This window comes from Centroberyx affinis, unplaced genomic scaffold (genome assembly GCF_046629955.1).
Source record: "Centroberyx affinis isolate AG114_WGS23_722 - 3 ecotype Tasmania unplaced genomic scaffold, CSIRO-AGI_Caff_v1 ptg001765l_1, whole genome shotgun sequence".
NCBI classification, from domain to species: Eukaryota; Metazoa; Chordata; class Actinopteri; order Beryciformes; family Berycidae; genus Centroberyx; species Centroberyx affinis.
This window is the reverse complement of record NW_027280162.1, coordinates 105,117-120,982: the sequence shown is the minus strand read 5'-3', so window position 1 is coordinate 120,982 and position 15,866 is coordinate 105,117. Positions and strand designations below refer to the sequence as shown.

The window sequence follows — 15,866 nt, the reverse complement described above, 5'->3', positions numbered from 1 at the left end:
GAAAAATGTTGTTTGTATGTCAACATTGAGTTGATGGTAAAAGTAGCATATACAACAATGTGGGGCGCCGTAACCTAGAGGTTGGAGAAAGAGGTTTGAATTCCCAACAGGGAAAATGTGGCTGTGACAAGTCATTTTATGAATAGGACTACACAGCACTTGACTAAAGAGGTTTGACAGGATTTGACGTTGCAAGTCTTTGTGCCATAATCCAAGGTGAGCATTCACACAATTCAGATGCCCAATGCTCTGCCCTTCCACAACAACCAGTGCTGAGGTGCCCTTGAGCAAGGCACTTAACCCCTAACTACTCAAGTGGAGCTTTTCAGTGGCCAACAGTAGAAGACTGTGGTTGTGTGTGTTGAGTGTTGAGTTGAGTGTGAATTGCGTGGAACTATATGAATGTGAAGCAGGATGTTGCTGGAAAAGAGCGAGTATGCTCAGTCAACTTTCCCTGGATAAATAAAGATTAAAAAAAACATTTGATTGAATTAATTCATTTGTTTACTCTTTATTCTACCACTGCAGTAGTCTACAAAGTAATTCTGCACAGTTTGATTTCTAGAATTAAACAACAGCCACCCAAAAGCTACATTTGTTGTTTGTTTGTTTGTTATTTCCGACCAAACTGCTTGAATGTGAAAGTGATATTTGGGTTCCTCGCATTCCTGGAGTAGAAGCAAACGAGGAGAACGTGAAGGCAGCACAAGGTTGGTGAAGGGGGGCGTTCCAGACCGGCCGGTGTGCAGGAGCCGGGGTTTTGGGGGAAGCATACATTATGCTGAATTGCATTATTGTGTGGAAGAAAGGGGAACCAGACCTAATATGGAAATGTGACACTGGAGAAACGTTTATGACTGCTTTAAACTAAATATGTAGCATGTAGAAGATAGATTGACAGATGAATAGATACAGAGAGAGAGAGAGAGAGAGAGAGAGAGAGAGACCGGGGTGGGTGGGGTGATGGGGGAGAGAGGGGATGCAACAAGGTCGACTGTCGGACTTGAACCCAGGCTGACATAATTTAAGCCCCAGTCCAAGGGCGCCTATCATATATTATATTATTATATATGTATTGAATATGGGCGATCTTAATCTATCATAATTAATAATTAATACGACTGAGTGGAAGTGGTGCCTATAGTTGTGCACAAAAGAGAGTTGTTTCACAGAACGCACAGAACGCTCTCTCTCTCTCTCGCTCTCTCTCTCTCTCTCTCTCTCTCTCTCTCTCTCTGTATATATCTATCCCTCTCTCCATCATTCGTGCCAAATTTGGGAGCCTGTCTCTATGACAACGGGCAGGCGGGGTTTGCCAGCTGGAGGCAGAATAAATCAGTCCTCAGTTGGCATCACCGCTTGAAATATTCACACAGCCTCACGCCCTGAGTGGAATGGAAGAAAAAGATAAGAAAGAAAATGTATGTAGCCTCTCTTTTGTTTGCATTGGTGTGACTGCGGGTTGTAGAAAAAATGCTGGCCAGAAGATTTTCGCAGCTGAATTTGAATTTGATTTGAAATATTTGATCGTTCAGCGCAGGTTGCTGAACAATAAAAGAAAAGCATTGTTTGCCCAGCTGATTGATTGATTGTGGGGATTTGAAAGAGCCGGATCAATAACGCTATTGTTCCCATCGGTGCCACAGTTTGCACCGCACCGCAGATAAAGATGTCAGGCTGCATGTGATGTCGGGCCGGCAGGCTAATATCCTCCTGGAATGAAACAAAGTGCACCTATATGCTGTCATGTGGCTTAGCGGTAGGCCTCATCCTGTATGTGTCTATCTGTGTGTCTACTGTATATTTCTCTATTGTTTCACAGGGGCAGTATATCGGAGAGATAAAGGGCGGGCTGCGGCCTTCAATGAAACTGGTTGTTATGGGAATTATTAACAAAAAACCCAAGAGGTTAGTGCACACACCTGTTTTCTTATTAAAGCTCCTATATTATGCACGGTGAAAATGCTACTTATATAGCCAATAATATTCTGTTTCACACATGACGTCGCCAGTTAAAGTAGTGAATAAGATGTCCCGGGCTTTTTAAAACGTGTTTTAGCCTACGGGCAAAAACCAGCCACCCTGCTATTCTCTGTTTTGGGAAAATATCCTTGTCATGCCATGCCAGTGCGTTGCCTAATTATAGGTTAGTCTGTGATGTGCGTGGGAGAGCTGCAAAATCCCATGAAATCCCACGAATCACACTGGAATTTCTTTGGTTGATAACATCATTTGGCTATTTATTCGTTTAGTCATCAAAGGGTCACATTAATGGGTCACAATATACGCTCGAAATAGTAATAACATTTTTTTTTTAGTTAGTTGCTATGATGCAGAGCAGAACCTTTTTTGTCAAGAAACTATTTTTAGCTGAAAAGAAAGCTCAAAGAGGTTTTTTTTAGGACACAATGCTCTCAAAGGAACATAATGAATCAAAATTGTTCTTATATATGATTGTGTAATCTCAGAGGCAAGCGGTAATAATTAGAAGACCTAATTTAAACGATTTATTCATCAAAACATGGTGTTAGGCCATCTTGATACCAAATCCACTATCATTCTCCAAAATAAATATACTGACAAAACACATGTGATGCTGCATCATCTTGGTCACAAGGTATTGGGTGGACTACTAAAAATTGTATTATGCAATGTCAATAATTACGAAAGTTTGCTGCAAAATGGAAGACTTCTACAGTATAAAGTGGAGAGGTTTATGGACCAGAGATGTTTCTACTACTGCATGTGAAGGGTCAAAGGTAGAACCGTGCGCATAAGATTACTGCCAAATAGGATGCAACAATGAAAGCAATTATACATTCCCCTGCAGGAATAAGCCAAAGTGCATTTCGACTGTGTGCCATTATTCTGATAGACACTATGGAATAATTGAACCCACTAACATCAGTCAAGATCATTTGTCATTCAGCCACAAGCTTCCAGTAGAGTTTTTGTACAAGACTGAATGTGAAAATGTGCAGCAGTTGTGATGATAGCCAGAAGATGTCATTGTTGTGTGATTTATACCCAATTTATCACATCAAAACACAGAGATTTTTATTATGCTGTAAGCAAGAAAACATGGTGGGTTACAGGTGTGTGTGTGTGTGTGTGTGTGTGTGTGTGTGTGTGTGTGTGTGTGTGTGTGTACAAGTGAGTAAGTAAGTAAGTAATTATGTAGTAGGTAAGTAAGTATGCAAGTAAGTATATAAGTAAGTATAAGTATATAAGTAAGTAAGTAAGTAAGTATAGATAGATAGATAGATAGATAGATAGATAGATAGATAGATAGATAGATAGACAGATAGATAGAAATGAGGACTAAAAAATCTGTATATTAAAAAAATGTACTCAAGTAGTAGGTAAGTAAGTATATAAGTAAGTAAATAAGTATATAAGTAGGTAAGTAAGTAAGTAGGCCTATAGATAGATAGATGGATAGATGGATAGCTAGCTAGATAGATAGATAGATAGATAGATAGATAGATAGATAGATAGACTGAAATAAGGGCTAAAAAATCTGTATAATCTGTATATTTTTACTCAGATTCTGCTCTCCGCCCCACTCTCTCTCTCTCTCTCTCCTGACCTCCTGTGTGTCTGTGCAGCATTGAGGTGACTGTGGCCAGCAGCCCGCAGGAGGAAGACTCAGAGCCAGACGTGGGTCTGCAGCTGAAGGTCAGCTTCATGGACAAGGCCGTCCAGCGTAATGCTCGCCTGGCCGGGAAGTGGGGTCCAGCTGAAAATACCCTGTCCTTCTTTCCTTTCACACCCGGAGAACCCTTTAAGGTATAACTGTGCACGGCGTGTCTTCAGTTTCTGATATTTTTGCGTTTACATTTTAGGCATTTAGGTGACGCTCTTATCCAGAGCGACTGTGTCTTCAAAGTTCTTCATTACGGGAAAAAGAAAAGTAATTCTATGGGCTGTTCTGTTTGGTTGCTGCCTTTATGTTGCATTGCCAAATGCTTCAAGATTGTGGAAAATAGTTTTAGAGGAGAAACGTGAGTTCTTACTCCTGTGCTCTTGTTCCATCTGTGGCACAATTATTGTTTGCTTGTAATGTGGGTGATCCAGTCTTATTCTGCTGTTGCACTTACTGTAAATCAGTCTGGAGTAGAGCATCAGCTAAATACCTAAAATATAAAGCTGTACTATAGGCAACTTTATATGTTGGCAGCCCCCAAATGACAGCAAGGGGTCACTGTTTGAGTGTTTTTGGACTTCAATACCCACAAATCATGTCATGTGACATCAAACTACGCACTCCTCTGACCTACATTTCTTCTTCTTTCATGGCTGATTGGGCTGAAGGAGATGAAAAAGTTCAGCCATCACTGTTGAAACACTTTCGCTCTTAAGTTTCGATTCACCACTAGACTAGTCTAGTCTTGTTTATTTATAAAGTCCTTTATCACAAGCATGTCTCAAATGGCTTTTTGCATAGCATCATATACAGTACATGTCATATACATACTACATATACACATCCTATATAGGTTACATATTTCATATACAAACTATACATCATATACTACATCATATACATCATTTTTTACGAGATTGCATATATACACAAACACACTCATGCCTATGGGCAATTTACCTGGAGGAAACCCACACAAACACGAGGAGAACATGCAAACGCCACACAGAAAGGACCGGGGCAGATTCGAACCCGCGACCAGTGTAGGTCCGCATGCAGATATATGCTCCACCATTTTTTCTGTACAAACAAACACCGTTTCGACCTGAATTGTCACATCTGACATCTGACAAAGACCAGGTCAGGTTGAAACGTTGTTTGTTTGTACCGAATAAACTTTTGGTGGAGCATATTTCTGTGCGGACCTACTCTGAAATTTGTTTGTGCAGCACCAGTCAGAAACTTGGATGTGCGTATCAAAAGATTTCTTTGGATTAGTGTAAAGATTTCCTGCTGGTGTCCTTCCCGATGCGAGCACTTAATTTGGGCAAATAAGGTGAATCTACGACTTCTCAGTCAGTAGGGATGGGCCGCTCTTCTCTGCTGCAGCCCCACTTTGTGATTTAGGCTGATATGATGGGAGGATTTTTGCATAAAAATCCTGCCTAGTGCAGCTTTACACACTCAAGTTCGATAGGAAATGGAAATGGAGCATTAATCCCCCTTCCCCCCTTCCCCCTCTCACACTCTCCTGCTCTACATCCTCTCTGACTCTCAGATGGAGATTGTTTGTGAGCACCAGCAGTTTCGTATCTTGGTGGACGGCCAGCCGCTGTGTGGCTTCACCCATCGGCTCCCCCAGCTCGCCTCCCTCACTGCCCTGCGAGTGTTTGGAGATCTACAGCTCACCAAGGTGGCCTAACGTCACGCCCTCACCCACAGATTGAGTGACGATGTTTGGGGACAATATAGGATTAGAATAGAGCTACTTCTTGTGTGAATAAATTAACCCATGGGGATGTTTTGTTTCCAATTCCAAACTAATTTACACCTGCCTCGTAATCACGTGTTAAGACAAAGTGCCTTCACTAGATTACCTGTTTGGGGACTTGAAGATATCGACTGAATGTAACGGTCGTCTCGATGTCTTAAATCCACTGAGGATGTGATTTGAACTGAATCGAATGAATTTTTAAGTAAATACAGCCCCAGTGAACATAACATTTGTATAAATATGATGTATTACTGCAAATAGAAATGCTGCGTCAGTGTAGTTACAGTGAAGAGGTGAACAGGGGTTAAAACATTGTTCTGTAATGAGTGTATTTGCATTAAAAAGAGATTTCAGACTTCATTGATTTCTTTTGAAATCAACATTTGAAAGCACTTATAGGTTTAAGAGCGCTTGCATGAAGCTGAATGTTTCTGGAATCGATCACAAAAACAAAAGATTGTCATTCTGTGACTGACTAAGTCCTGTAACTGGTGTGATGTAAAACAAAGTAGCCTTCATTAATGCATGCCAGTAATACATAGTACATTACGTCCCACTCAGTCGGCCTCCAAAATAAGGACAAAGACTATGACAGAAGAGCTTGAAGTATTGGGTTATGTCACACATTCTGTTGTTGTACCATTTTAACAATTTTTGCTTTGAAAAGCTAACTACCTACCACTGGTTTGTGTACTTTTCCATTAAAAAATAGCACTTTTTTATGTGAATGTTTCATATTGACTTTACTTCACTGCAATAAATCTTTCTTTTGTTGGGTTTTTTTCCACTCTGGTTGAGTAACTGCTACTTGAATTTATTCCCAAACACAGTTTATAGCGTCGTACATCATCTGGGCTTTTTTTGGACAGAAGCATTGTGTCGTGATTTAACGACCGCAGCAGACTGGAACAAGGCAGGAACCACCACCAGCTCACCTTGACTCATTCCTGATAACACGCTGCCAAAAGAGGAGGGCAGGCTGGACTCGGCTTGCTGTGTGGGAGCGCCTGCCTGTCCTCGCTGGGCGCGCCTCCTTCACCTGAGGAGCTGCCAGCCTCAGCTTACACTTGGTGAATGTGAAAAATATTTCCTGAGGCTTTGCTTGTCTCTACTTGTACTCTCTCTGCCCTTGCTCTCTGGAGTGGCATACAAAAAAATGTAATGGTGAAGAATATAGTCCAATTGTTATGTTTAATAATAAACAATCCCGTAAGAAATTCATGAAATACATGGTAATTTAGTCATATACACACATTAATATATTGCTGTTGTCATGTGAAAACCTCATAACTCCAATCTTGGTGACTTTCATGTGTTAACTTCAATTGAAGGATTATATGTTCCACTATGGTTGAAAAAATCTACAACTGTCAAGCTTTTGAAACACTTTCAAACCTCACCTCAAAATCACAGGGTGGTCAAGCCAGAAACAAGGCTGTTTTTCAACAACACTTTCATTTAGATTGCATGTGCCCCTCTTTGCTACTACATTCACAGAATGTATGAAATTAATCTTGTTCCAAACTGGTTAAATGTCAGGTCTGATCTGTAGTTTTTAACTTGAAGCCCCTGCCCCTATGTCTCCTGTCTGATCGCATCTATCCAGTCCATCTTCTGCTGGTGGGTCGGAGCCTGGATGAAGTAATGTGTGTCTGACTGAGTGATGATTTTAAACAGGTTGCCTTGAATGTTGCCTTTCACACCTGTGTGGGAGAGGAGGTACAGACTGGGTTATAGATAGATAGACAGATAGATAGACAGACAGATAGATAGATAGATAGATAGACTAGCTAACCTACATAACAATATGTCTAGGTTTGTAAGTAAAAAGTAAAAAAGTAAACTCCAATCTGTAGGTAGATAGATAGATAGATAGATAGATAGATAGATAGATAGATAGATAGATAGACAGATAGATACATAGATACATAGATACATAGATACATAGATACATAGATGCAAAAAGTAACAAGTATGCACCAAGTAAATCCTTGAAGTGTGCTCAAACACCAAGTGTAACCTCCCTGGTTTATCAAAATAAAGTTTGGGACCCAATATGTTTTACTGGGCCTGTTTTTAGTCAGCCCTCATAAAACAAAAAGTAGGTCGGTCCCCACATGACATGGGAGTTTTAATGAGCTTGTCTCTCAGGCAGAGACTAAATTTCCAGTTTGTGTCCAGTTATGTTTCAAGGCCTCCAGTCACCTCATCACACTTTGTCCTATAATCCAATAAATTGCTTGCAAAGCTTGTTTAGAAATGTTCACATTGTTTTCTGAGGTCACTCCAAAGCTCCGGCCCCGTCCCAACACTGTTCCCAGCAGCCCCACCTGTACCTGAGGTGGAGACGTGTGGTGACTCACCTGAAGGAACTCCGTTATCGTCCAGCGCAGAGACCAGACAGCCGCGGAGGGGGAAGCCGCCTACAGGGCTGATGTCATCCTGACAGGTGACAGGTGAGACGGGAAGTGGATGAGACAGAACCCAAACAAGTCAAGGAGGGGGAGGAATTAGTCAGTAAGAATGCTGAGTAATGGCAGCCTTGGAGGAGATCGGTGCGCTCACCTTGGTAGGATCATAGTAGTGGAGGAAAGCAGGTTCTGAGCGCAAAACGAACAGTCGCACCTTCCAGTTCTTCCTGTTGTGCCCCTGTGATTGAAAAATGTGTTGAAACATGGATCACACTTTATTTACTCATAATTGTGGGAAAAGTAGTATATAGATATTCAGTGTCTGGGCTGGGGTTAATCTTTGGGTCGGGGTTATGTGTGAGAAATAGAGTCAGGTTAGGGTTGGGTTAGGTTTAAAATTGGATCAGGGTTAGGGTTTGGGACAGGCTATAAAACATACACACATACAATAAAATGAGAAGAAAAAAATGAGATAAAAAAAAAGGAAAAGACCAGATACAGATAATAGATAAAGGAATAAGGTAAGAGCAAGCAAGGAACTGAAACATACATACACCGAAACAGAAAAACCCCACACAACATGAAGATGTTAAAAAGGTCCTTTTATAAAAATATGTTTTTAAAAGAGATTTAAAAGAAGACACTGTGTTGGCTAACCTAAGTCTGAACACACATAGTCTGAAGAGATGCAGCAAATAGACAAGTGACACTTTCTTAAACATCTACTTTTTGTCACCTGATAGTTGAGTATCAACACTGGACTATATACAAATAAGGTGTTACCAAAACATGTTGTGAACAAATGAAAGCCACTGAATATGATAACTGAATATGATTTTCAGCAGCACAGCATGTGTCTTATAGGTTTACCTGTTTAACCAGGAAGCCTCTCCTCATCACTTTTCCACTCAGCTCCACTGCTGACAGCGACGTCTCCGCCTTCACGCTGCCTCTCTTCTTAACGCTCTCAGGCTGTGATGAGACATGGAAACACTGTAAACATTAACAACTGTGCAGCACTCAAACCTCCTGTCTGCCTTCTCAGATGGGAAAATAAATGGATAAACACTGAACATCCAGTGTGGACTGATTACCTATAGTCCTGTCTGAGAGAAGCACATTTTTACATTTGAAGAGTTTCATTCTAAACTTCTATATATCCATTTTGGAAAGATGTTGCTACCTGAAATTCACCAGGCATGATTTGAGATATGATTCTGTCTGTAAAAAAATGAACTACTTTATAAGCAAATGTCTTAAGATGACTCCTAATTACAATATCATTATTACTGCACAGTAGGCATTTTATTTTAATAGGTGACTCCACTTTTACCATGTGATAAGTGTTGTCATCTGCTGTAACGGTTTTTAAGCTGCAAAACAAATTGCCTCAATGAGGACAGTCAAGTTTTCTATTCTATTCTATTCTATTCTATTCTTCAATACTAACCCATAATGTGCTTAACTTTCATGCCAGCAGAAAGTGGGTGTTATTTCTTTTAAATGGTGGATATCTCATTTTGGAACAAACCTCTTTGGATCAAAAAAGCAACTTACGAACTTACGAACGATTCAGCAGCAGAGGAAGCTTATTATAAACAAATTAAGAGGAGCAGTGGGGTCGACACCTACATATTCCCTGGTACTCACAAAGCTGTAGAGTGCAGTGGAGTCGTCCATGAACTGCTCGGTGAGGCCGGCGGTGCGGAGCGCCTCCACGCTCCGCAGCCCCACGGTCCGCAGGAAGCCTTCCTCCAGGAGGGCGGAGGCCAGCGTCACCGCCTCCACCCGGCTCAGAGTCAGCTGCATGAACACCAGCCAGTCCACCACCGCCGAGCCTGCAGGGACAGACACACATGTACACATAGACATACAGTATACGCATATACACAGACATATACACAAATACACAGATATAGTACATACACATATGCACAGACATATAACAGACATATACATAGACATATACAGAGACATGTAAACACACAGAGATATATACACATATACACACACGTATAACATAGATATAGACATAGATATAGACACACACATAAAAACAGAGAGAGAAACAGAGCAATATCAGAGACTTTGGCTTCATTATCACTGCGGTTTCATGAGCATCCAAAGTGCAGGGAGCCTAGACAGTAATCCAGAAGAACCGTAAACCCATCCTATAAATCTATAGACAATGAGGAGGATGCATTTCATAATTTATGTTTGCAAGCAAATGCCATCCCAGGTCATCTTGTAGCTTGAGTGTAAAATACATGAAACGTACAGACTTCCATGATTTTCCTAGTTTGAGTTTGGAGCGTTCAGTTCAGCCAAATCAGGAAGTTAATTTCCTTAAATTTCCTTTTTTCCCCCCCTCATTTTCTTCTATAAATTCAATCCACAATGACATAATGAGGATAAAAGAGACAGAGACTCACCTGAGAAGCAGTTGCTGTAAGTGCTGCCCTGCTCCACATGGTTGGTCAGCTTGATACCACTGTGGACGTCATACATGGAGTCCAACACCTTGCTGCAAGACAGAGAGAAAGAGAGAGAGAAAAAGGGATAGAGAGAGTTAGAGAAAACAGAGACATAGAGACAGAGACAAAAGCAGCGAGACAGTGAACGCACCACAAGGTTTAACTCATGGATAATGCTGTAAAGTCTGTGGGAGAGTCTTTGTTTACATGTGTACTGTGTGTTGTAGACAGGCTTACCTCAGATCGATGTTGTGTAACTGGGATCCAGCAGGGTCTTGCTGGCCGGTTGCCTCCCCGCCATCCGCCGGTGGCCGCAGCTTCTCCGCCGCAGCAGTGATGTCAGCGGCCCACTCATCTCTCTCTTCCCGGGAACAAGCCTCCAGGAAATGCTCCACACAAGACTTTGTCCTCAGCTTGAAGACCAGCTGGCAACAGAACAGAGAGGGGATCGATATTTATATGGACTCGCGGTTAGTGTTAAGAGGAAAGTGCTGGAGGATGTGAAAAAAAAAATACTGCAGAAAATGACAAACGAATATCAAATTGCACTTCACAGTCAGCGGGTGCAGAGATCAGGTCCCAACAAAACAGCACCCTGAGGCCATGAACTGTCTGAACAGGTGAGAGAGGTGTGAAAAAGATCACAGAGGTAAAGCCACACCTTCAGCATGATTCTGTTCCCAACAATAAAATCTAAAGAAAGGAAACACTGAATGGAAATTTTGCACCCAAGTTATAGACCAGTGATTCTCAACGTGGGGTCCGGGGACCACCAGGGGTCCTTGAGGGGGTTCCAGAGGGTCCCCAGCAAATTGATGAATTGTTAAACTTCAGCATTGTTTTATTTACAAGAAGTTAACACAATTCGAGAGACAAAATCTCATCAAATGGGGGTCGGTGGACTAAATTGGGGGTCCTTGATATGAAAAAGTTTGAGAATCACTGTTATAGACACTGCCATGAGATGGTGCAGAGGGAATTTTGAAGCTGGATGTTATTTAATTGCTATGTTTTTAACTGGAACTGAAGCTATAGAATATTTTTTTGCTTTAATGAAGTTAAATTGTTTTTGTCATTTCTCCCTTTCCTTCTGTGACAGTTCATTACATCTTTTGGCCTTTTATAGATCTTTCATGAAAGAAAACTGTAAGTCTGTATTGAAATGTTTTGAATAGCCAAGGTATTTGCAGTTGAAAAGTCTATCCATATTGCTGCAATTTGAACGCTACACAACACTTCAAAGAACACTTTAGCTATGAACATGAAGAATGCCTGAATGTGCAGGTGTTGGATGAGGAGACTTTCCAACATCAGTCATCTGAACACTTGAAACAAACTTGCATGCTTCTCCTTCTTCTTCTTCTGAAATCTTCATTGCAATTACTATGTCAGGAATAACTCACCGGCCGATTATCGTACTCCAGAAAAGGACAGGTGATCACACAGTCCTTCAGCAGGATTCTCCCACGCTGACAGGAGTCCCGTTTTCCCCCCTCAAATTTATAATACAGCAGCCTGTCTGGCATCAACACAAACCAGCGAGCCTTCCAGTTGTGGACAAGATGACCCTGTAAAAATATGATATAGATAGACAGAAAGTAGGTCCAGTCAGTGATTATCATAAGGCAAACAAGCACTAACACAAACAAAAAACAATTATATTTTCAGAAAAGGATTCATTTGTACTTTTTCCCTTAAAAGACCCAGTTTTATACTTTCTGTGATAGGATAGGATAGGATAGGATAGGATATACTTTATTGTCTTTATTGTATAAATTTGTCTTAGGCTCAGGAGTCATTGCACTTTAACAGATAGACAATTGACAGATACACTCTACATAGACACATGACACAGTCAACCCTTTGTTGTAAAAGTAAGAGCATTAGTAAAAAGGTTATTGCACCTCTAAAATGGCGTAAACCAGTGATGTATCGTTACTGTATGGATTCACATCATAAAGATTCATGTCAGGCCTAAAATGTGTATGTATAAACCCTTTTCTACAAATAAAAAGATGAATAAACTGAGTCCCTCAATACATGCCACACAGAATCAGTGTCATTAGTAATACAGTTTTTTTTAGTTAATACAAAAGTTTTTTTTACCCTTTTCACCAGGAATCCTTCTCTCAGAATTGTCTTCTTGTCCGTATCCATACTGCTCAGTGTGATCTTGCCTAGTGCTTCGCCTGTTCTTACCTGCTCAGGTTTTGAATGTAGTTTTTTTTTTTTTTTTTGCTAATCAAATGCGTCACCCTGTTCACACCCACTCACACACCCACACATACACACACACACACACACACACATTGCTCAATCCTCAGCGGTGATCCTGTAATTCCTGCCCACTGTCACACGAGGGCGTACTGACTCCTTTGGAGGCTCAGCATGGATTCATTCATCATGTGTTTTGTGTTTTGTGTTTTGTGTGTGTGTGTGTGTGTGTGTGTGTGTGTGTGAGTGTGTGTGGGTGTGTGTGAGAGAGAGAGAGAGAGAGACAGAGAGAAAGACAGAGAGAGAGAGATTTGTGTTTGTGTCTTTGTGAGTGTATGTGTCAGTGTGTATGTTCATGTGCATGTTACATTACTATTAAACGTACTCATGCACACACACAGATGTGCATGTGTAGGAGAGAGAAAGGCACATAGAGAGAGAGAGAGAGAGAAAGAGAGAGAGAGAGAGAGAGAGATTTGTAAACAAAAACAAAGGGTAGGAGTGCTGCTGTTCCCTGATGAAGTCCAGACTGTTTTTCCCATGTGAAATAAAGGAATTTTAATTTTTGCAATGAGACTGAGTGCCACACACACGCACATACACACACACACACACACACAGATGTGCATGTGTAGGAGAGCGACAGAGAGAGAGAGAGACAGAGAATAAACTCTTCAAAACCAAAGCCCAGAGAGGTATTTCACCCCATGATGACTCGGCTCTCCATTAATTTCAGTATGTGAAGAATTCAGATCCTGGAGATGAAGCTGTAGGGAACGAGCTCAAGACAGACGAGAGAATACTTATCCCGTTTTGATGAAAAAGCAGCAGCTGGTGGTCGACTGCGGCCCGGCTCGTCTGCGGCAGCTGTGTCCAATAGGAGGACAGCTGGGTACAAGTCTCCTTCAAGTGTTGATTCCTCCAAATTGCAAATGATAGTATATCTGGAAAACAAGATTACAAGCCTACTTGTGCCTACAAACAGCGTTGTTATTGAAATCCCTGCATCTGCAACCACATGTAGCCCTGCTGGCCCTTTTTGAGACATTTCTCCAATGTTCTCTCTGCTTCATGTGCCTCTCTGCTTCTTACTGACTCACTGAAGAAAGAAGAGAAAATGCCAAAGCAAGTGGACAGTCCTTTAATAAATGAGTTTATGAGAAACTGCAGCTTCTACCTCTCTCTCTACTAATCTACTCTCAATATGTTAAATGAATTCATACTTCATTAGTCAGCTTATAGTGAGTCAGGTGTTCCTAACCAGTGTGCCAAGGTGTGCCTTGGTGTGCCTTATAACTTCAGGTTTAGGCTTGAAGTTTAACAAAATTATTGCATTTACTTCATTGTTTGATGCTTTGAAGAAGGTCTATGACCGAAATGTCGCTACATTAAACTGTGATTTGCAAGTGGATGGTGTGCGGGAGCCTTATATATTTTTATGTTGCTTTTTTTCTCCCAGCACCCATGACTGAAGTTGTCAGGTATGCAAACTTTATTCTATTGTTGCATTTACTTCATTAAAATTCTATAATAAATAATATTATTCCTTCTAGCCAATGCAATTTGGGCCAAATCCAGCAGACTGTTGTGATTGCAGACCCTTCAATTTGACCATGCAACACTTTCTGTGACATTTTCAAACAATTCATAGGAATTGTCTTGTTTTGGGTTGTGAACTACTGCTGTACCTCCTTGCAAATATCCTCTTCTAGGATACTGTTCATGCTAGACGAATGAGAAAGGGCAATACCAGCGTTGTTTACATGCTGTTGCTGTCCTCTAATCACCAAAATGTAACATTTCAGGATTTAAGAGAAACTGCTTGACGGTCATGCATTTTTGAGTTCATCCAATGGGTTTTGGAAGTTGTTTCATAAGCCAAAGGGTAGTTGAACTTTATGTAATCCTTCCAATGAAGTTAAAACATGAAAATCACCAAATTAGGAGTTACGAGGTTTTCATATGACAACAGCAACATGAGTCCTATAGCACTCCAGGACTCCTTTAAACTCTCCAGCGTCTCCAAGGTGAAGGAACTTGCTCATACGAGTGTGTCGTAGGCTATAAGACAACTGGCATTTGTAGCAGAGTCAGTATGGCAACCAGCCAAATGAATGTAAAGGGCAGAATCTGTTAAACACACAGCAGAACAATAACCCATCTCTACAGAGAGAGCCCACTTGTGGGACTCAAGCAGCCCTCTTGAGTCAAACACCCTCCTAGAGCCGGGTGTTAAGTCGAGTGACTGGATAAGGTGTGTCTGGAATGCCCTCTGTTTGTCTAACCATTAACCATAAATCAAACATTAATTACGTAAAGCAAAGATGGCGGTGATTCGGCACCCCAGGATACGGAGGGCCTTGACGCAGGTCGGATCACGTGGAGCGGCCTGTCGTCCGGGTCACACACACACTTCACACGCAAACACTCGCTGCGCTCTGTTTTCTTGGTCCACAGACTTATTGTTCGCTGGGCGTGTGTTTGTGTGTCCACATCCACAGCTGGTTACACACAGCTAGTCACTGGTCAGTCCCACACTTTATGAGTTCTCAGAGTAAAACACAGAAAGAGATTTCACTTTTGGATGATGGACTGAAGGGTTTCATTCCAAAATTGTATATATTCTCTTTAGAAAATAATATTACTTAATGTTCAATGTTCAGTATTTGAATAGGACAGATGGTTACATGCTCCAAAATGATGCTGTTTTGTAAGTATGGCAACTTCAACAATAGTCAATAGAAACTTGTGTTTTTAACACCAGTAAAAATTGTGTAATTGCAGGTGTCACATTTTCCAAATGGTGAATTTGACATTTTGGAATGAAACCCTTCAACTTTTCAAAGTGCTGCATTTCATTTAAGAGGAAGTTGTTTTGATTTCTACACAAACAGAGAAATGTTCTTTTCTATACTCAAATGTCTTTGGGGAAGAAATAGATTGCCCCATAAATTGCCTTTGTAATAAAAAAATAAAAAACTGAAATTGAAAAACAGGATGAACCAGAGAAAAGAAGTCAGGTCAGTGGTTTCTGATTCTCTTGCTGTTTTCTGGAGGATTCTTCAGTCGGTCGTGACTTCAGTAAAAGAAGACACAGTGACACAGCGCTTTATGGCTGTTGACCTATTTAACAGCCGCTGTAGACGGACCTGGATCAGATGTAATGTACATGCTGAAGACCTTGACCTGCTTTCTCTCCCTGTGCCGCTCCATCACTCCAAACTCACCACAAACCAAACAAAGACACAAAAAAAACAAAAAGACCAAGGCATTCCTCACCTTTAAATAAAAAATCCCTTCATTATTGTATAAGGTAGAACACTTTGGTCCTCTTATTTTTGGGGATT

The 15,866-nt window shown here is 41.1% G+C and overlaps 2 protein-coding genes across 3 annotated transcripts; one reads left to right on the top strand and one right to left on the bottom strand.

Annotated features, from left to right (window-relative positions):
• The first annotated feature begins 1,291 nt into the window (after nucleotides 1–1,291).
• LOC139652129 (galectin-related protein B) lies at nucleotides 1,292–6,453 on the top strand. Its single transcript, XM_071529093.1, is given in 5 exon segments — nucleotides 1,292–1,360; nucleotides 1,362–1,421; nucleotides 1,823–1,908; nucleotides 3,609–3,789; nucleotides 5,205–6,453. Coding segments are annotated over 5 exon segments (540 nt in total). The 3' UTR covers nucleotides 5,349–6,453.
• A 139-nt stretch (nucleotides 6,454–6,592) lies between these two features.
• plek2 (pleckstrin 2) lies at nucleotides 6,593–12,474 on the bottom strand. 2 transcript variants are annotated; one of them, XM_071529089.1, is made up of 9 exons: nucleotides 12,412–12,474; nucleotides 11,709–11,873; nucleotides 10,543–10,730; nucleotides 10,264–10,355; nucleotides 9,482–9,669; nucleotides 8,702–8,803; nucleotides 7,986–8,069; nucleotides 7,784–7,862; nucleotides 6,593–7,123 (listed from the first exon to the last, which is right to left on the bottom strand). In XM_071529089.1, exons 1-9 carry the CDS (start codon nucleotides 12,460–12,462, stop codon nucleotides 6,996–6,998), a joined length of 1,077 nt encoding a protein of 358 aa, XP_071385190.1. In that variant the 5' UTR covers nucleotides 12,463–12,474; the 3' UTR covers nucleotides 6,593–6,995. The 2 variants fall into 2 exon arrangements, with proteins under 2 accessions (XP_071385190.1, XP_071385191.1); XM_071529090.1 differs by having other exon boundaries at nucleotides 10,264–10,401; nucleotides 10,583–10,730.
• Between the last annotated feature and the right edge of the window lie 3,392 nt (nucleotides 12,475–15,866).

Coding starts and splice junctions, on each gene's coding strand:
- plek2 (XM_071529090.1), bottom strand. CDS start 12,462: ATGGATACGGACAAGAAGACAATTCTGAGAGAAGGATTCCTGGTGAAA. Junction 8,804..9,481: donor CCACTGCACTCTACAGCTTT/GTGAGTACCAGG, acceptor GTCTCATCACAG/CCTGAGAGCGTTAAGAAGAG. Junction 7,124..7,783: donor CGATAACGGAGTTCCTTCAG/GTGAGTCACCAC, acceptor TCTCCCACACAG/GTGTGAAAGGCAACATTCAA.